Source organism: Haliotis cracherodii, unplaced genomic scaffold (genome assembly GCF_022045235.1).
Source record: "Haliotis cracherodii isolate W230 unplaced genomic scaffold, xgHalCrac1.p SCAF_5, whole genome shotgun sequence".
In the NCBI taxonomy this organism is placed as follows: Eukaryota; Metazoa; Mollusca; class Gastropoda; order Lepetellida; family Haliotidae; genus Haliotis; species Haliotis cracherodii.
This window is the reverse complement of record NW_027266308.1, coordinates 63,659,192-63,681,497: the sequence shown is the minus strand read 5'-3', so window position 1 is coordinate 63,681,497 and position 22,306 is coordinate 63,659,192. Positions and strand designations below refer to the sequence as shown.

The 22,306-nt window shown below is 38.2% G+C and overlaps 1 protein-coding gene across 3 annotated transcripts; it reads right to left on the bottom strand.

Annotated features, from left to right (window-relative positions):
• Positions 1–498: 498 nt before the first annotated feature.
• Positions 499–21,275, bottom strand: LOC139444016 (heterogeneous nuclear ribonucleoprotein U-like protein 1). Of its 3 annotated transcripts, none has more exons than XM_071224917.1 (18): positions 21,026–21,275; positions 15,950–16,062; positions 14,999–15,209; positions 14,650–14,761; positions 14,441–14,508; positions 14,010–14,149; positions 13,527–13,626; positions 13,033–13,145; positions 12,581–12,736; positions 12,212–12,319; positions 11,808–11,930; positions 11,482–11,610; positions 6,789–6,957; positions 6,383–6,541; positions 2,913–3,020; positions 2,689–2,750; positions 1,958–2,104; positions 499–1,725 (listed from the first exon to the last, which is right to left on the bottom strand). In XM_071224917.1, exons 1-18 carry the CDS (start codon positions 21,162–21,164, stop codon positions 1,570–1,572), a joined length of 2,313 nt encoding a protein of 770 aa, XP_071081018.1. In that variant the 5' UTR covers positions 21,165–21,275; the 3' UTR covers positions 499–1,569. The 3 variants fall into 3 exon arrangements, with proteins under 3 accessions (XP_071081018.1, XP_071081019.1, XP_071081020.1); XM_071224918.1 differs by having other exon boundaries at positions 14,441–14,505; XM_071224919.1 differs by lacking the exon at positions 2,913–3,020.
• Positions 21,276–22,306: the final 1,031 nt, after the last annotated feature.

Below are 22,306 nucleotides of genomic sequence, written 5' to 3'. Positions count from 1 at the left end.
AAGTCAATGCACTTAAGTTTCCATTACCCCATCATGGGCAGGGAACTATTGCCATCTTGAATATCATTGCAATCATATTCCGGCATGTCATCTTCATTCAGTAAAGCCAGCAGGCAGCTGCAAAGGATGTATATGTTCAATGGCCCCAACACAATATCCCTACAGGGATAGGACACAGGACACCACTTTCATTAGTGAGTGAGTGAGTGAGTTTGGTTTAACGCCAGTTATATCGCGGCGTGTCAGCTTAATATGGGAGGAAAGCCCATAGTGATGCAGGTCTCAGACGTTTACCACTTCAGTGAAACCCACGGGCACGGGTAGGGTGCTGACAAACCTAGAAACATAATCGGGGCAAACCGGGATTCAAACTCACAATCATAGGTTTCTGGCATGCAAATCCAAAGGACGCAACTCTGCACAGCGAATCGCGGCGCCTTAGACGACTGGGCCACCCGTGCCCCCACCACTTTCATTAAGAAATAACAGGAGACAATATTGCCAAGAAAGATGTATTTAACAATGAAGACATGTTTCATAAGTAACGCATTTTGAACATAAAATATCCACTAAAATCTCTTCAACAACCGATTTGCTCAGCAGTTTCTGGAACCGCATCCCCAGTTTTCCTGATCAATGTCACGCTGGCTCCTAGATGTCAGTCTCAGAAACAGCTAGATACAACAGTTGTCAATGTACATGATACACAATACCAAATATCCACCTACTATTAATTACAGGGCTCTATTCTCACTGACTATTGTTATAGTTGGACACTAACAACAAGGCCAATTTAACAAGAAACATTAAAATAAAATTACAATAAAATATTTTTATAAAATCTATGAATGTTCCTGAATGAAATCAGAAGATGCACACAGTTCGGCTCGGATGATGGTTTAAAACAAAAGATATGACATGTTTTGTACAATGACAGGCAACAATTAATATGCTTTACCATGCTCCTGTCATATGGGAGAAGACAATGAACTTGCTGTGATGGTCTGATTCATGGAAAGTATCTCTAATTATGCACATAATCAATTGTTTTTCATGATTCACATTAATGAACATCTACAAAGATGACAAATGACCTAAAGTACAAGATTAAGTGTAAGAAATAGCAACATGACTAATGTCCATCTTCTTCATGAAGACTTGATAAATGCATTCTACAGCTGATGCAAAACTGTTTCATTCCTGTATTCTTTTCCTTTTACAAAAACATTGTGTAACTTCACGGAACAGACAGGATTTTATATACAGTTGATACACAAGCACAACACTGCACCAAAACAGTAACATGAAGACACTGAGAAATTCAAAGAAATATGTTCAGGTTGAATGATCAAGGACATGATCCCTGTCTTGTGGGTTCCGGAGTACGGCTGAGAGGTAGAAATCATGTCGAGGTGTACCTCATACAACAGGCTTGAACACAGGTCTCCTGACATCTGTCGCTGAAGTATACCCATCAACCGATCCATGCTTCTCCCCTACTCCTCCCTTGCTTGACACCAGGGCACTGGTGACTTAAGGAAACTGACTATAGGTGTGATGTTGAAGCCACTATTTGTTGCTGTAGTTGCCATAGCCCCAGCTGCCGTACTGTTGATTCTGGTTGTTGTAGTTGCCGCCCTGACCCCAGTAGTTCTGTCCCCAGCTGCCTTGACCTCCCCACTGACCGTATCCCTGGTTTGATGAACCCTGGCCATAACCACTCCACTGAAACAAAAATGTTAAAAATGTTCCAGAGATAAAAAAAAACAAGACAACAAGCAAACGTTCTTACCAAAACCTGTAGTCCTGAAGTCCTTGCCAAACTGTCCAATAGTTAAGGTATCATAAGGAATAGTAGAAACTTGCCATGTTTTATGTTATTATTAGGACTAGTGAACTAGAAACTATTATCACAAGAATCTATTGGGCTACTGCTATTATAACTCAATGTACTTACATTATAGTTAGGGTTGTTTGAGCCCCAAGATCCCTGGTTGCCCCATGAACCCTGGTTCCCCCACGACCCCTGACTGCCCCAGGAGCCTTGCTTGTTGTAGGAGCCCTGGTTGTAACTGCGATTATGGTTGTAGCTGCGGTCATAGGACTGAAAAATGACAATGTTCATCAAAATATTAATTATATGGATTCCATGTCCACAGGATATTATCATAATATAAGCATGTCTAATGCACTAATACCATACCATGCACTGGTACATGTTCAAAGTGCAAAAGATAAAACATTATGAAAACAGACACTGCAACTTAGGCATCATACGAAGTGAAAAGATGTGTATTCAGTTTCGATACAAAATATTAAAAGCTGCTAGCTCATAAATGTCAAGGGGAAGAGAGTTCCACAGGACTGGCACACACACACATTTTGCATTTATGTCCCCTCTTACAGGTTACATTTAACTTATATAGATTCTTTATGGAGATCCTTAACCGATACAAAACTGGTTATCAGTGTCTACTCGTCTAAGGGATAATCTCTAGTTTTCTTCCCTAAACTTGCAGATGACCCCAACCAAACTGTACTCAGCAAGTGGGATGTGAGTGGAATAAAACCTGTGGATGTTTCTTGGTCAATATCTGGTGTTGGTTCTAAATGGCTCAGATAGGAGTTCTGCATCAACTTCAAGTGAAGGGCTGAGTATTTGTATTAGGCAATTAAAAAACAAATTACCTGTGCCTGTCGACCTCCAGATCTATCCTGGTCATCATAACGTCCCCCACCTGATTTGTAGCCTGCAAAAAAAACAACAGGTTATACTTCTTTGTCACTCTCCATGGAATCATTTATTGCTTGTCTCTAAAATCTCCAAATAGTCCACTAGAAATATTGTAAAAATCAACATATCAAATATATTTCTGGTACATATCTTGGAGACATTTTTCAGCAACACCCACCTCCATAACCACCTCCTCTACGGTCATATCCCCCACGGTAGCCTCCTCTACCACGATCACGTTGGTCATAGCCACCACGACGATCGCGGTTGTCATAACGACCTCGACCTGAAATTCATAGTGGTCAAGAATCATGTAATCATAAACTGTAGTGCTTGTTTACTGAGATGCTGAGTATGCAATCTTCAACTCAACACTTGTCATGCTGGAAATTAATTTTTATCTTAATGCGTTCTCCATACAAATTCTTATTGATAATGCATCGAAATAATAAACTACAGGCATGATCTATTAATGAATAACATCTTTTCATTAAATGTAATGAATGAAAGTCCTGTATACAATGTATAGGTTAGAACATGTGGACCTGGTGCTTAGGTGTTGATTCAACAATGGTTACGATTAGTCACCAGGGTCCGAGTCCTGTAACCTTAGCACCTTAAACATTGGTTTGATGACTATACATGAAAAGACATTCTAAAACTCTTATGCTTAAGTGTGAGAACACTGTGTGCGTGACCCACATGAATATATTCTGTGTCTTTGGCAAATGCATCTCACTCTTTGGCAACTTTGGTTATGAAACGCTCATCCCAGGGCAAATATACAATTCATATTGGACCAACTCCCGCTCACTTAGCAATTGATTGGATTCATTGTAAAATAATGTAATGGCGAAAGACATTGAGGCCACTAAATCAATTAGGGAATTATCCAGGGTTCTAAACAAATTTCTTTTGGTAGACAAATTGGGAAAATATATTATTAGAAGTTCTTACTTTCCTAAATTCAGGGGAAATTTGTGCCATATGTCATTACTTGTTACTTCCCGACAATGGATGTTGTGCCCAATGGCATTACTTGTTAATTCCTGACAATGGGTGGTGTGCCATATGGATATACTTGTTACTTCCTGACAATGGGTGTGCCACATGGCATACTTGTTACTTCCTGACAATGGGTGTTGTGCCACATGGCATACTTGTTACTTCCCGACAATGGGTGTTGTGCCACATGGCATACTTGTTACTTCCCGACAATGGGTGTTGTGCCACAAGGCATACTTGTTACTTCCTGACAATGGGTGTGCCACATGGCATACTTGTTACTTCCTGACAATGGGTGTTGTGCCACATGGCATTACTTGTTACTTCCTGACAATTGGTGTGCCACATGGCATACTTGTTACTTCCTGACAATGGGTGTTGTGCCACATGGCATACTTGTTACTTCCCGACAATGGGTGTTGTGCCACAAGGCATACTTGTTACTTCCTGACAATGGGTGTTGTGCCACATGGCAAAGAGATTGTATGCAATGCAAATAATATAAAGTTAATGATTAAAACCTCTTCCCATTTATTGGCCCTGTTATCAAGGTAATAAAGGTTATCAACACAAAGCCATACAATAAGTAATGAGTTATATTATATGTTTACATGATTTGGGAAATGTTTTATGAAATTTGCTGCAGACTTGATGCTGAAGGTCAGCTTCTGAGCAGGTCCAGATAAATCTGTCAATGTTTCTCTTTTGTTGCCTTAAATCTTAAAGAATATATGGTTTGTTGACATGCAATTACCTGTCATGTTCAGTTGTTATGAAGTACATAAATTCACTGTAGAATAGAATTTGGAATGACACTGGCATTGGTCATGACTATGTGATATTGACCCATATATATTGATCTTGTGTAGTGAGTTGACAGAAACTAAACGTAAGTGCCAGTCTTACTTTCACTTCTTCCTCAGAGGCCGACCACGGTCTAACTATCTGAAGCTAGTTGGTGTTTTATCAAGAGGCAGGAGGCCCCTTGTTCATATGTATCAATTAGCCCCGTCAACCAAAGGAACATCGGTCCTTAATAGGAGTCAACTGACAGTCCTGTTCTGGGTTATTGCTACCATCAAGAAGCAAGTTCAATCACTATGTAAATGAATTACAACTTAAAAAACAAAAATCTAAATTCTTAAGGGCATATTTAATACCCGATATGAAATACATATTACATTGTTACTTATAAAACCAATAATTTACACTCATGAAGTCAATGTGCATGTATAATGATTATACATGTATCTATAAAGGCTATTGTGTGCTATCATGACTATTTAGGAACAAACAAGATACAATTTGTCTTTAGTTGATTATTTTAATTTCCATCCAACCCCCATCCAACTCCCCAACCAAAACCCAGTGCTGTGCTTGACAGGTCCAACATTCCCAGAGACAGTAAAGAGGAGCTGAAGTAATAATACTGATAACAGTCAGTATAGGAGAGCAACCTAAGCTGTTGTCAACAACACCTATGGTCGGCCCTTAAAGAACAGCCTATTCAAAATCCCAGATTACTGTTGAAATAACATCCCTGAAGTCAGCTGCAAGTATGCCCAAGGCTAAAGCAATCAGCTACATCTTCAGGAAATGGCAAGTGATTACGATTTGCTTGTAATAAATATTGCTATCGAACATTTGCCATCTTTCATTTGATAATTTTACTTCACAAAAGTAGAGATTTTCTTTGAATCAGATGATAGGGACATAATGTTCATCATCTCCATTTGCTGACATCATGGGACACTTGTACACCCATCATCATGACAGTAAGAGGAACAATGGCACAGATTTCGTGCACCACATCTATCACTATGACCAGATCTTATGGCTCACTTGATAGTGCCAGTGTAAGGGCAGGTAACTATTCTAACTAGTTCATGTGCCATACATAACAGTAGTCATTTTTAAATAAGTGTTTTAGGAAAAATAATGTTTCAAGGTTACAAGTCAATCAAATCTATTCAGAGAATGTTTCTTATCTTGAATACTGAAGACTAGACTGCAACAAAATGCAATTCATTATGTCATTTGATATAAATTAAGCTCAAGTGTGGGTATTTTAACGGTCACAGCTCATGAGTGTGACAAAATTATTGTGCACAACCAACATTTCTTACACCATCAGGTTAACTTCAACTAATAACTAGGCCTTCACATTTTATACTCACAAGTTACTGTGGTTCAATAACTTTAGTTCAGTAAGTATAGGGCACAAATATTGTAAATAAATACAGAGCAATATATAAATTAGAGCAACCTTACGAGATGTGCGAGACAGTTTACAACAGCGGACATAAATTAGGTGTGAGGGCGTTTTCTTGTTTCCATAGAAATTATAGTAGTTTTGAGCTGTTAAATATATTGTTTCCATGGGAACGATTACTTATTAATATGTAGTATAAATATGAATTCCACAATTACTCAGTGGGATACAGCGAGAATTGGCTTCCTGTCTGAAATACTATGTTTTCATTACTGAATGGCAATGATGTATCGATGGGAACGATTACTTATTAATATGTAGTATAAATGTGAATTCCACAATTACTCAGTGGGATACAGCGAGAATTGGCTTCCTGTCTGAAATACTATGTTTTCATTACTGAATAGCAATGATGTATCAAGCACACCTACCAGAGAACCTATCTCCTCTGAATCTCTTGTCCGGAGGAGGGAGAGCTGCCTGGCCTTCTTTGCGGTACTTCTCTACCAGCTTATCGATCTCTTCCTTGTCCTGCTCAGTGAACTCTACACCGTCAAACAGAGACCCTGTCTCTGGCAATGTGAAATTGGCTGTGCGAAGAAAAAACGAAACAAGATCAGTATGGATACAAAATGTCCACATGAATTTCCTCAGCATCTACCCTGACGAAATTCATAAGTGGAGAACCCAACATCTAAGACTATCTTAACCTGAGCAAGATTAACATGCTTATGGGTGAGCTACATAGTTAGGGTCTAAAATAAGCTTCAAGAAGGCTGACAGGAGAATAACAATCGGCAGCAGGTGCCCGCCCCCTTATCCGGCGGCGATCCCTACCTTTCATTTCAAGAACAGCTTTTTCTGGCACCTCTTTTCCCTCTTCCTTCTCCCTTTGGGCAATGCGGGTTTTGAAATCCTCATCAGTAGGTACTACCACAATCGCCTTGCGTTGGAAACCTTCAAAAGGCTGCATTTTACGTCTCCGGGCTGATGCATACACATTTGTCTAATCGGCAAATAAGAACATAATAGATCATGAGTCTCGTCTCCATCTCGTTCCTTTGCCAACCGGATGTTATCAGTGGCATACATTGTCATTACGTTGTAAAAACATTATTACATCATGTCCAGCATCCGATGGTATCTGCAAGACACTTCAAGAAACACATGTTACATGGTTCATACAGTCGCTAACTGCCTATTTGCCTGCCGTTTGTCCCGCTCTATTCCGCGCCTAGCCCTAACATCCCTATCCGTTTTCCCCCCTCCATGGAAAGCTAAGTCTCCATGGGACTTACCTTCAAAGCTGAAAAATAAAACTCACCTGCACAGATAACCATTGAGTAGATGTACTTAATGTAGAATATTTCATACGCAGCTTTGGAATCTCAGCTTGAGTACATGTATGTATATAAGGTCACTCCCAAAGCAGTCATGCTGGTCATAGGAATAGCAATCATAGTGCTCATCATAATAGGAATTAGTGAATAGATGAGCCAAGAGCAACCTCATCCCGATCACCACCTATGCCTTGCCGTAGATAATCATATCAATCAGCTGATGTGGCCAACCAACATCTCAATGCTGATAACAAAATACTGTCGAAACTCTAAAAACAGCCTCAGTCTTGTACAACTTCAATTTCAAACTTATTTTCCACATGTTTGAAATCAAGAAACAAGTCAATTTTCTTGACTGATTGCCATGAAAATAATTCAAGAACCTAATAATTAGAATTATGTGGATAGAGTAATAATGACTGACAATCCATCAGAGCCAATAACTTGGTAAAAACTAGTACATCACAAGTTGAATATTACATTTTGTTCAACCAGAACACCAATGAGTGACCATCAAAAGCCAAAATGATTAATAAAGCACACAGGAAGTTAGCTGAACAGAGAATAAGCTTTCTGCCATCCACTACCTCTACAGAAGAAGTTAACACATCCATACAGTGATGTATATGCCTGGTGAGTTTCATGAACTAATTGAAACCTACAAATCTATAGAGGGAAAAAGCCTACTGAATAAACCCTTGGTGTACACACATGAATAAAATACTCATTTGCAGTAATAAGTGTGATAACCGTACTTGTACATGTTGCAGATACACTCATTCAACACTCAGCTAAGTTCCACTGATACTGTCACGTTTCCCCACTCGGGATACAAAGCTTTGATACACTCCTAGAAAAATAAGATTGAGCTGGCATTCACCAATGCTTTCATAAATCTGTGAAGTGCATCATTACATTATATACCACAACTTAATCCACAACATTTGCAAAAACATGATCTAAAAATATATGACCATCATTCTTAGAATATCTGTAAGTGTCTTGTGACTTGCATGGACTTCCTTTCAAGTATAACTGTCGCTCCAAGACAACATATCCGTGCCTCAAATTTCTTCAGATCACAGGAACAAACCAGCTGACATCCTTAACATGCCTTAACATCCAAGTGCTAAGGCAAGCACATATTCTTTTGGTTTGAATAGTTTCTAGAAATAGACACACATTACTGTGAACTAAAGTTGATTTGCTGTTCTCAAATGGAGCAAGTTAATCAGCTAATATCTTGCAATGCAACTGTATGTTCACCATGTCAACAAGGATAATATTACAACTCAACACTCAAATTCTAAATCTTGTAAATCCATTACATCAAATGTGAAAGCAGCAATTATTCTTTCAAAGTAAGTCCTGACATGTAAACCACCAATCAAGTAGGTTCCAATAAAAGCAGCTAGAGACAAGTCAGGGTAGCCACAGTGACACGAGTTTAAAATTTCCCGACAGATTTCCATTTTCCCTGATCAACATTAATACAAAAACACATTACATTAAGTGATTAATGGCCTCCAATCACCCGTTTTACTCAACATACACCAGTAACACCATACACACTAACATCAAAATGACCGACTGTCAATGAGAAATGGCAAGATTACTAGACTGAGTAATTAAATCCAATAAACTTCAAAGATTGATAGGACTAAAAAATGGAACATGTCAAAGCACGGACAATAGTTCTGTCATTCTGGTAAATGTTAAATCATGTACATACAAAACGTTATAAAAACACAGCCAATCTACAAAATGCAGTTTTTCCTGACAACGGGTAATTTTCCCTGATCTGTGTCTACCCTGCAAGTGACACCAACTTCTACTTAAAATATTCTGGACGTAAAGTTCATATGCTCCCCAAACAAACGTAACTGAACATTCACACTGAAATGTAAGATGTTTTCTGGGACAAACTTTAAGTACTCATAAGCACGATTCACATGTGTACAAAGAGCCAGCCAGCAATAATATTTCTCAAAATTGTTCTATATCTAATCTACATGAGAACTAACGTAATAACCACAAACCGCCGTCTAAGTTAGAATGAGGGTGGTCGTCCTATGCACAAGGTAGGAGATCCACTGGCAATGTCAACCCGCAATTGAAAGCCAGTCCACAACTGACGTCGTTTCACAGTAAAACTTAGCATTTTATCCGAAATAACTATCGATATTCCTAGAACCAATAAACACCAATTTTATCATATTTCCTTATTCATACCATATATTTTCTGCAAATAAATTTAAATGAGCCTCTCCTCAATCAAGATTGCCAAGACAGCTTACACTTAAAAACATCAATAGCCAGTAGAAAGCAACAAATTAAGCATAAACAGGATCCTCTCAAATCATCTGATACATCTTTAGCCTTTTTACATATTTATTTCATTTAAATCACTGCATTTCCATGGCTTCCTTAAATAACTATCTAATAATATGGTTGTATTGAAATTAACTGCAAAGTAGACAAAAATGTAACCAATTACAAAATAAGATTTTCATTACATTAGATGCCACCGACCTGTTGTACATGTCCTCTAACGTGTGATATTTAACCTGTGAGGCAGAAATTAATTCCCCCCTTTGTATTTCTATCTTTCAGCGAGTACTGGAAAAGGCATGTATCTGCGACTGGTGAATAAACATGCTCAAGGTTAAACAAAACGAAGTCTAATCAATCTAAACAAAGTTAATTGGTGATTTAATTGCAAGAAATAATTTATCTTATTTCTTTACTTTAAAAACAATCGTTATTTCAATCTGGCGTCAAACGTGTCAACACAAAATGGTGCCATATGCTGTTATTCATGTGTCAAAGCATCATATCAAACAATGGACGAGAAACATGTTTTTATGGCATATGTAGGGAATGTTTATGCTCTGGTGATGTGCTTCAGTCCAGATTGCAATATAGGCTAGGTACATAAATTAGCATCGATTTTGATGGTTTCTACAAGGGGCACTTTGTAGGCGGGGGTCCCGCTATGGACGGCGATATACGGTACATGTGGAATTTCAAACTTAAAGTTGTGGTGAACATCCTGTAACGCTTTAAGTATATAGATGGCCTTATTAATGAGACGATTACAAATGTTCTATCTATAACTTCAATATCCAGCATGGAACTACAGAATAGTAGCAAATGGTTCATTGAACATAAAAGCTCACTCAGTCATAACATAGCAAGTAACTTACAGAACATCTGCATATATTCAGCAGTCAATTACTTCATTACAAGAAGGAAAGCACTACTGATTAGCACATATGGTATTTTACAATTATTTAATGGGTAGTGGGACAACTCCCTTCACTTCATCTTTCTGCCACTGCACAAACAAGGCTTCAGGATTTCTAGCATCACTCATCCTTTGTGCAATCACAATTTCCTATAATTGTTTTCTCAGAATAATGAGTAACAAACCACAACAGTTTACACACATAAAATAAACTGGATAAGACCAAATTCCACTTTTTACCAACATACAAGATCAATATATAAAACACAATCAGATCACTATGTACTTGAAGATGCCACATCTGTCCTCTCAAATGTTGATCACATACACAAAATAAACCAAAGACCAAATTCCACTTGTTAATATATGAAAAACAATCTGATAGCATATATTCCAGGATGCTGTTCTCCCAAAGACTCAAACAACAAGGACAAAATATACACTGCATCAAATTTTAACCATCAGTTATTCTCATGGGTGGGTTTACAACTTGGCTCAAACTACCACTTTACATCAAAATACTGGCAAAGGCATCAATTACAGGGTTTAAGCATTCAAGTCGCGTCAAAATCCATTACATATGTGCGGAAGAGCATCTGTATAATAATGCAAGTTAACATCCTCTTCTTCCATGGCTTCCAATAGCCCACGATTGTCCACTTCAAATGCAAGCAAACAGACTCACCTTGTAAATCTTGAGAGGAAACATCCATGTCCTTTCAAGAAAGGAAAAAAGGTTTCACTTACCTCTTCAAACACCTTTTTGCTGAAATCTGTCTGTAAAAAAATCAAAATTGAGACATACCTACCTGTATGTATCGTCCTGAGTGCAAAGCATTTATTTCTGACAAATCCATCAAGGATTAACGATTCCATAAGGTCCTCCTGTGTCTCGTCGTCCTTTCTGTACTACACTATAGAAACCAAAATAAAATACACCTACCTGGTCCAAGATATAATTTCGCTTTTTGCGAGCAGCAATTTCAATCATCCTGTTGAGGCACTTTGTTGCTTTGTCAATAAGGACGTCCCATCGACCAGCATAGTTCTTCTTACGAGGCAGACCCATGACCTAAAAACAGGAAGTATATTCCAAATTAGATATGAAATCATCATGACAAACTCGAAAAAAACATTTACCTCAAATAGAAACATGACTTCTATGAATAGGTCAGTAATCAATAGTCAACCAAACTTTCAAGCTTTATCAGGAAAAAACAATTTTCCATTACTGACAGAGTTTATCATTCAATAACGATATGAGCATACCTTCATCTTGTCGATGATGTTGTTGGTACCCAGCACATTGTACCTCTTCTCCAGATTTCCCTTTGCCTGTTTTTCTGCCCAGTAGGTTTTGCCAGCGCCTGGCAGACCAACCATCATAAGGATCTGCAAATATATACAACATTCTGCAAATATATACAATATTCAGCAAATATATACAACATTCAGCAAATATCCACCAGCAGCAGTAGGTTTTCAACATGACTGCCATGGTGGCTATATTGATATTAGGATCAGGAGAGCTACGGCAAACTAGACAGACCATTAGTTTGATAAGTGTCACTTTCTTAGGTCCAAAGGTTTCAGAAATGCAAAGTGAGAATGTCCAGAAGGTTAAACAAAGCCAGGCCTTTAACTAGCTAACAAGTATATGCAACAGAGCTTACCTCACAATCTCCCTTCTGTGCTGGTGGCAGGGCACCCCTGATACGATCTTCTTGTGCCACTGTCTCAAAGAACACATAGCCTTCAGCAAGAGGGAAATAGGGCTCCTCCTACAACACAACATGGCCTCATTGTAAATATCCTCATTACTACAGAAGTATCTAACACTGCAATGACTTCAAGAATGTATAAATCTGAAAACTGAAATGGTATTGTGTTTATGAAATTGATGCCCATTACATGAAGCACTACTTCTGAGAAAGTGGCTTTAATATCTTATGCACATGTGGGCTGGTGTTTGAAAACGTTATGATAATGTTGCTAACTTCAAGGCATTTAATTAATTTAAAAATCCATATAACATTCCTTACCCTTTGTCCAAAGTTGCATTCAAACTCGGTGTTCTTGGTGAGGATGTGGGGGAACAGAGCCTGTTCTCCCAGCTGACTCTTGTCAATATCAAAACACTTGCCAAGATCTGTACCATTCTTTGCATAGGAAATAGTGGGTTCCTCACTATCGAGATCCTAAATAAACATTGACAAACACTTCAATACAGGTCACGAGAACATAACTTCTTGAAAAATCACATTTGGGTCCTGGTACACTTAATCTCAACTCTAAGAAACATTCTGTACCAACTAGAAGTGCCGTATGGAATGAATTTACAGTGTTTATTCTATATATTCTTGAGTGATCTCCATATTCTTAAGTGATCTTAAGTCACAAAGCAAGCAATAAGGCCAGATTTTTTTCAACTTGGTTTACCAATCCGAACACAGTTGTAACATGCAGGATGAAAGCTGTTATTACATCCACTTACTAGATAAGCTGTGATGACATCCCCCTCTGAGAATTTCTCTCCATAGTCATTGAATTTACACTCTGTTGATGCCTTGCCTGTACCACCATAACCATATGACAAAGCCTCTTCACCTGGAATACAAACATTGAACTCACTATACTCATGTACAGCTATGAAAGGTTGCAAGTCGGATAGATCACAGTACATACACTACTTTGAACACTGTCTGTTATGTCATCGAGGTCAGCAGTATGTGTAAAGAAAACTTTAAAGTGATGCAAGTCTTGGGACAATTACAAAAGTTCAGAAACACACTAGCACAGGTATGATATTGACAAACCTAGAAATATAATGAGGGTGTATCGAGGATTCAAAGGACAAATCCACAAAGTGAATTGCAGCACCTTAGACCATTGGACCCTAACCTATATACATGCTATAAGAAACATTTGGGAAAAGATCTATCGCACAAATTGGTCAAGCTACTTCAAATACATCAGACATGACCATACCAAGTTGTAGTGAAGCTCCATCCACTGAGTAGCCGACACGCACAACATGGGGGTTGGACTCTTCTGATGGGAGATGTTCAACATTCAAGTTCTCCAATATCTGTCAGTGCAAGAAGTGACAATATGTACCAACTAGTCCTCCAAACACTAACGCAGTGAAAAGTCTTAAACCAACTTGGATCCAAATTTTAATAGTTATGTAATAAAGGCATTTACATAGTTACAAGATAAAAATACAACTAGTTATAACTACACAACATTTGGGTTTTGCAAATTGCATATTCTTATACAATAAATTAAACAATGTATATCTTATCACTCTGATCATCAATCATAAGATGTGATTACAACTTATCTTACTATACTCAATCAAGCATTTGTGAACACTGTTCATAGCTATAAATTAAAAGAAAAGTAAAATAAAGTACAATAAAAAATTATAGGAAACATGTAAGATCCACATGCACAAATATGAACACCTACCTTGACCTCAAATGCAACCTTGCCCTTGTTCACTGCAAACATTGTTCTCACCCCAGCCCACATGAAGCCAAACCCTTCCACGGTCAGAGGGTGAGCCTTCACACCATTCTCATCAATGCGCATATTCAAGTCACAGTTAACTGGGGGAAAAAAAGAGAGAGGACAATCAAGTTGTGAATGGGAAATATCTATTTCCTGGGTGCTGTTGTACAAATTGATCTTAGCGTTAAGGTGATCGTAACTCCCATACCTTTACATAGACTTGCGACAGTCGAGGGCTGAGGTTGTTTTGCACAATGGCACCCTGGTCATCTTAAGCATTTTCAACTTTATCATTCCTATTAAATTCAAATGGTCTATTACATTAAACATTCAACTAAAGATTCTGTCTGACCATAATAACTGATGATAAGACACTAAAAACTACTTACATCTGTCCAACTTGAAATCTGTACCAGTTTCCCAGCCATCATCATCCATCTCGGGTGGTGGGCGTCTACTGTACAGAAAATAAACAAATAAGTTTCAAAAAAAACTTCATAGATCAACCAGAAGAGTTGTGCAGAAAATTTCAGTAACTCCACTACCACATGCATTAACTCACATTACTGCCTCTAAAGGAAAAAGCAAGTAGACTCACTGCCTGTCTCGTGATCGTGATCGAGACCGACGAGATCTGTCGTGGGAACGAGACCTCTTCCTTTCCCTAGATCTGGATCTAGACCTCTTCCTTTTTGCTCCACGTTCATCATCTGAAGTAGGAGCAGACATAATACATTCAAAACAATTCCATAACATTTTAAAGAGGTTTATTGGTTATGCTACCAGTGTTGAGGGTGGTGGGGGGACAAAGTCCTACAATTGGTCTGGGACAAGTAACCTTTGAACAGGAAGTAACCATTTATTTAAATTTCATTTCCTAGTTTGTCAAGGCAAAAATCACATATCTTTTCTTAAAAAAATAAGCAAAATGTTTTGAGACACCCTACCTTTGCCCTCCTCTCCATCATCTTGTGAAGTTTCATCTATAGTCTGATACTCCTCAGCCATATCGTCTACTGGAGCAGCCTCCTCATCCCCGTTCTGAGCATCTGTCCCCTCTGCAGCCTTCACCTCGACCTCAGGCTCAACTGCTGCTTCAGCTGCTGCTTCTGTCGGAGCTTCTTCCTGCATAGGTTCAGCTTCAGCTTCAGGTTCAGCCTTAAAACATAAAGTGAAAAACTGGTGAATAATCAAATATACTTAGATGTTTGGCAAATTCACAATGAGCAAGAGATTGTGAAACTGATTTATCAACATATCATGAAGATCTATCATTCTTTATTTCCTCGCCATATGATATCAAGAGCATTTTGCTGCTCAATGGAATTTGGTAAAATGAGTTTTCTGATCACTCATTGCTTGTATTGTGGTAAGATACACAAACTTGATAAAATGATGTGAACAACCAATAAACCTAGTTGCCTACAGGACTGAACTTATACACTAGGTTAATATTAAGCCAATATTTAACTTGGCAGAGTCTAAATGCATTGTTTGTTTAATGCCTCCACAGGAATATTCCACCTGTATGAATGAGTGAGTGAGTATGGTTTTACGCCACTTTTTAGCAATATTCCAGCAATATCACGGCGGGGGACACTAGAAATGGGCTTCACACATTGTACCCATGTCGGGAATCGAACCCGGGTCTTTGGTGTGACGTCCACCTGTATGAAGGAAGATTAATTTAATCTTAACCAGACAATCCAGCGATTGGCGTCATGACCATCAATTGGGATATGAGGACTTGCATTAACAAATACAGCAAGTCTGACCACGCTACCATGTTAGTCCTCTTATGACAAACATGACCAATTCTAACCTGGATCTTCATTGGGTGCTAAAAGCTTCTAGTTATACACCAAGATATATCATCACAGTACAATTTCTCCACACACCTCAGCTGCTGGAGCAGTTTCTGCAGCTGTCAGATCTTCCTGTATCTGACTACCTTCCTGTGATGATTCATCACCGGCGTCTTGGGATGTGTCCAGAGATTCATTAGCATCTTCTGTAAAAACAGTAATATATTTTAATTGAATGTTACAAACTGACATCAATCTTCAAACATGTCAAGAAGTTGTCAGGCAGATGATTACAGGGATGTATCTAGACCTGCTCAGAGGCCGATATTGGGTCCCAAGTGTGCACCAAATGTCAGTAAAAATTCCCACTCTGGAGCCACAAATTTCCCAAAAACATTTTAGATGGTAATAACTAATGTAGGGTGTTGTGACTTGTATTTTCTATTTTATTCCCAAATTACCTCATAAGGGCACTTAGTCTAAAATCCTGGATAAATCCCTGGATTAGTAGATACTTTCTACTTCAATTATCAATACCTTCCCTTATTAAACATGTGGAAGTATTATCAGACAACATAATGATAAAAGTGTGAGTACTTAGTATACACGATACCTTGCTATTTGATATTTAGTTATTTGTTGTCAGTTGTATAAACATAAGGTGGCAGGCTATATAACATACAGTGTTCAAATGTAAACGTGTACAAACTTCTCTAACATTACTTAATGCTATTAATACTTTTAACGAGGAACAAAACATACACCATCTGCCCTGGATTACTAAGAGTGAAGAGTCTGAATGACACAAAACAATTCAGACAAGAAAACACCAATCATGACAATGAAACCTCAAACTGAAATTGTACAACTTGCACATATTGTGGAACATCAACATTCAAATGCTCAAAGAATACTCAAACTATCAAAATAAATACTTGACAAGGAGTTCTCCCATCATCTAGAAGGGATGAATCAATAATGTCAATGATATCCAATTTCAACTACTTCTCAACAAACAAAGGCTACTCTTCCGCCTCTGGCTCAATATTTACACAATGTTACACAATGAGTCATTGGGTGGGGCCCCATTTGTGAAAATCCACATGGCTGTTCCCTGAATAACTAGAGAGAAACCTAGCAACCAGAAATCTATACACGACCAACAAGTGATGATCATGACTTCTTTCAATGAGTAAGATCCCTTCCAATCAATAGTGAGTGAGTTGGGTTTAACGCTGCTTTTAACAGTATTCCAGTTATATCACGGCATGTCAGCTTAATGTTGGAGGAAAGCCCGAAGTGATGCAGGTCTAAGACGTTTACCACTTCGGTGAAACCCACGAGCACGGGTATAGTGCTGACAAACCTAGAAACATAATCGGGGCGAACCAGGATTCGAACCCACAATCATAGGTTTCTGGCGTGCCCAAGGGACGCAACTCTGCACAGCGAATCGCGGCGCCTTAGACGACTGGGCCACCCGTGTCCCCTTCCAATCAATAAAAAACCTCGATCCAATTTTCAAACAACATGCAATACTATGTATGGAATCAAGCTTAGATGATCAACAGTTGCAATCAACAGCAAGGATAACTGATACAATTCCATCTGCTATGAGAATCATTAGTCTCTCTTCAGTTAAAAGACCACAGAGCAATTTTTATTATATAAAACTTTCACCCGTGCACAGCTCTTGCAAGACAATACTCATCTCCTGCACAGCTCCTTTTATACAAGACTTGGGGGTTGCCTTGATACCGTGATCCCTCGCTACAATGCTACCTTCGGGGTCCAAATAATTGATGAGCGTTATAGAAGTTCGTTCCAAGGCGTAAATAGCGGTAATCTGACTGTGGTTGCTGTGAATAATGATGGGTTGTAAGATCTACCGATCACTATCATGCTGTATTATTGTAAACATTATTATAATTACTGAATGAAATTTTGAATATGATTAATTAAATATATTGCAAACATTTTTTTTATTACCAGATATTATAATAATAGGATTAAATTGCATACTTCAATTCGGATTTATTGACTGGTATTTCCTGTGTTATGTGATGGCGTTGATCAGCTGATAATGTTGGGGGGGAATGGGGAATAACATTGTGTCATTGGAAAATTTGAGTTTATTAAAAATGTTCGTAAATTTTGGGAGCCATGCTTTACTGCACGCTATAACCGAGTTAGCGCTATATTGAAGAGCGCAATAACAAGGGACCACTGTATTTAAGATTTCCTTCATATAATTATTTTCATTTAACCATAGACATATACATGACTATTTCTGGAAGCACATGTTAGTCTACGGAATAGCTACTATGGCTACATGTATTGGCATTGTTCAGGATTAGAAATTTCAATCACTTCTCTGCAAAAATGATCTCCTACAGAGTTCGCATTAACGTAATGGTAAAGTGGCAGTCCACAAGGAAATGTCACTAGTCCTTCCTGAATTTTACTTGTCTCAGACAAGCATACTTATGCTAAAAATTATTTGGAACCATTACCTATCTGACAATGACAAACCTACTTCAATATCTATGAAGACATGCGGTAAATAATAATCACCTTTTTTGTAACAAAACAAAACTCAGAAATGGAAGGTCTGAACAGTGGTTGGTTGGTTGGTTTGTTGTTTAACGCTGCACTCAGCACTATTCCAGCTATATGACGGCTGTTTATAAATAATCGAGTATGGACCAGACAATCCAGTGATTAATATAATGAGCATCGATCCGCACTATTGGGATCGATGACATGCATCAACCAAGTCAGCGAGTCTGACCACCCGATCCCGTTAGTTGCCTTTTACGACACGCATAGTCTGAACTTTGATTGTACTTCTTATGACAAGAGAAATGTCAGTTAGCTCCAATTGGCTCAGACTGAAGCTCTCACTTGCCACTTTAATCTCTAGGGCCAGTTGTCTAGGGTAGACTGCCCCTAACTATCCTTCACCCTTGGATCCCCTTTCCAATCCAATGTATTAATCAGGACTGGGGAAGCACACTAACCAGCATTAGAAACTAACAGTTTTCGTCCACTAGTCCTTATAATGATAACATATAGCAAAACCCTTAAAAATGGCAATTTTCTACTAGTCCTTATGATACCTTTACCATAGGGCAGTTTGGCAAGGACTTCAGGGCTAGTGACAATTTCTAACCCTGACTAACTGCCATCTGATATGTATCACTATAACTTTCGCACAACCTGATTTGTATCGCAATACTTGCATATGTTATCATTTGTTGTGCGGATGCCATCCTTTTAATAGACGGGATGGCCAAATACCTGGCTCACTGACAATTAACAGATGGCAGTGTCAATCATGGGACAATAGACAGGGTTTCAGATGGCCATCGACGTCTGGCCATAGACCAATAAAATTCCAATTTGACCGATAGTTTGTTGTCAAACTTTTCACCAATAGAAATGCTAAGCAAGGGTCACACATGTCATAATTTCACATTTATTAAGTAAACCGATTAAGTATCGATTTTAATGACCAATGAAATGCTATAAAAGTTTCGTGTCAATCAGGAGAATGTACAGTACACATATTGTCCTATTTTCGATAAGAGCTTTCAGCATCATATATGCCTTTATCATTATTCATGACAATACTATTATCGTCGGATTACAGGTTTTCTAACATCATACACCATCTTTATTTGACTTTTGTCATCGACTTATTACATTTCTTAGGTCCAAGTCATTGACCTCTATACAGTTTTTTGTGTCAAAATCACTGATGGATGAATATATTTACATGTTCACAACTAATTAGGGCCTTTTTGGTATTAGCAGATATTAAAGCAATCGTTTAATGTAAATAAAAAAAACTGATATTTTGTTCCTAGTGTGTGACAATGCATTTGTGTCTTCTTCCACCATCAGTTAATCCAACCCTAACATCCAAACAACAAAGAGGAAGCGAGATCAGTTAAACAGTGACAATCAACAGCCTGAGCCAACAAACGATATAAGATGCATTCGGTAAACTGCACTGTTGTCCAATGCAACAATAGGTCACATGAAAGGTGAAATCGGCACCATATATTTATAATATCTAAGTTGTCAAACGCAGAATCAATACATCTTGTACAGTGAAATTGGAAGCCATCTTCATTTTAACGTCATTGTACCTAGACACAAAGTCCAGTACCACAAACACTGGCTACTGGTCGTATTCAAATAATATGACATGTTGAGTTTTCTTCAGTTTTATTGCATATAACACATCCATACAACATTGTGAAGAATGATCTGGCACCAGCAAGTCATGCATATAAAGGGACCAGTTCAAAAGCTTGATGTTGGATAAAAATCACAATTCCTTATGTTTCGAGTCTCAATGTTTCATTCATGTTCAATAAGTATGTCTGACCCGTGAAACAACTGGGCAAAACATGAGTATGCGTGACAAAAGAGGCCACAAAACTTGGAGCATTTTCAGAAGTTTGGGGTGGTAGGTTCGTCTCAAAACTTTTTCTTTTAAGAGACAAACTTTTGAACAGGTCACAAAATAGTTTCAGTTTGACACTGACTTGCAGTTAATCAAATTGAAAAATGCATTTTCCTCTTATGTAGGGGACCTAAACATTGACAATGATCACTTCACAATTACATGACCAATTTGTGTTTGCATGTGAACCTTAAAGTTATTTTATTTTATAGCTTGTTCCTAATACCAAAGTATAAAATAATACAATGCAGTTTTCACTGTAAAGAAGTAGCTGTTTTGAGGAGTACCGCTTTCGCTAGTATGAGTATTGGTGCCGTTTTCTTTGATGACATGTTCCATATTAGCTACAGGCTCTAAACCCCATAGGGTACAAAATACACTTTTGATTCCATGGCCATCCCCGACACCCGAAATTAGAAAACAAAGTGACACAAAGTACACTATTCATAAAAAGAATGAACGCTTAGCTTTTCAAACTGAATTAAATGGATTAACCTCTTGCAACAGTTTGACCTACATAAACATCTTGCTTCCGGGAGAACATGGCTTCCACAGATCAACATCGCAATATTTACGTTCGAGACCATTGCAAATTGCATCGTGATCAAAATTACAAACCTTACTTGTGTATATGCGATCAATTGATAAAAATGCAACAAAATCGTCACAAAATCAACAATGAATTGACAAATTACCTGATCCACTCTCTTTGTTGAGGGCCTGTTTTAGTCTCTTCACAAGCACTGGCTTCGTGCCTTTTGTTTCCAATCCTCGCGTCTTCAGTTCTTCCCGAAGCTCAGCAACCTTCAACTTATTTGGGTCGATGTCACTCATTTTGAATGCAATAAGTTAAACAATCAACAAAATCCAACACAGTCAACAAATGCAGTACGAACGTCCTGCACACAAATACAACATAAACCCTTCTAGTTCAATATGGCGGGTCAGAGGACGCACATGCGCAAGATGACACAAAACTCGTCTTCAACTGTCTTCCTGAAACGAATCAGGATCACAGGCACCTCATCATAGGGGATGACCCATTTCTTTGATTTTGCATCCGGTATTTGTGTCTGATTTGCATAAAATTGAATGTTCTGTTTTTTGAAGATGAGAACTAAAATGTTTTACACAAATCACAATTATACTGAAATCCGCGGTAGTCTCCTGTCATTAAATTTCCCTTTCCAAACAACAAGAATAGGGTTTATAAAGCGATATAACGATCCATCCCCAATACAGAAAAGCACGATATCCCAATGAAAGGTGAAATCGACTATCTCCACCGTCAACGTACTCTATTCCTGAAAAAGGATGATCAAGCAAATGCTTGCGTACAATCGTGATTCACGTGAATGTGTTTGTCAGATGTTGGGTGGTGCACTGTTGACCTAACCTGATTGAGCCTGATTGGCTATGTGAATTCTCTGCACGTGGGACATTCTCACCTCGCCATGCAATAGTGCAATAATAACTGAGTTCCAGCTTCCACTATCGTACAACCTCCCTCAAAGTTAAAACACTACTGAACAATTTTTATAAGGGAAGGTTCTTTTGTTCGTCTGATTAATGTCCGTGATAACATAACCCATTATTTTTTACTTAATGTTCATTATTTAAGAAATACGCGACTCGTGGTTCTTGTTTATCGTACAATAAAACACTGCAGGGAGAATAAACCATTTGCTTCTGCGCCCCTCATGGTTTATTATTCTAGTTATAGAATATATATATCGTTTATTTCTGATATGAGAATATCAATATTATGTACAACCTCTTAAGGATGTTGAAAAAATGTACAAGCTCCATTATCATACCTCCGTGTTATCCATGATGAGACCTGATTGGTCCACGTGATCTTGCTAGAATACTGTGTATCCTGCCTTGGAAGGGAATCTCTTATACTCCGCCACGAGCAAGTCAGGCTGCACGGGGATTTCTGAGAGACAGAATAAATCCCTTGTACCTCGCTTAAA

What these genes read in the sequence shown, in the direction of transcription:
- LOC139444016 (XM_071224917.1), bottom strand. Translation starts at nt 21,164, where the DNA reads ATGAGTGACATCGACCCAAATAAGTTGAAGGTTGCTGAGCTTCGGGAA. An exon ending in ACATCATCGACAAGATGAAG is followed by an intron (nt 11,611 to 11,807) that starts GTATGCTCATAT and finishes TCCTGTTTTTAG; the next exon opens with GTCATGGGTCTGCCTCGTAA. An exon ending in AGCTGTTCTTGAAATGAAAG is followed by an intron (nt 6,542 to 6,788) that starts GTAGGGATCGCC and finishes TTCTTCGCACAG; the next exon opens with CCAATTTCACATTGCCAGAG.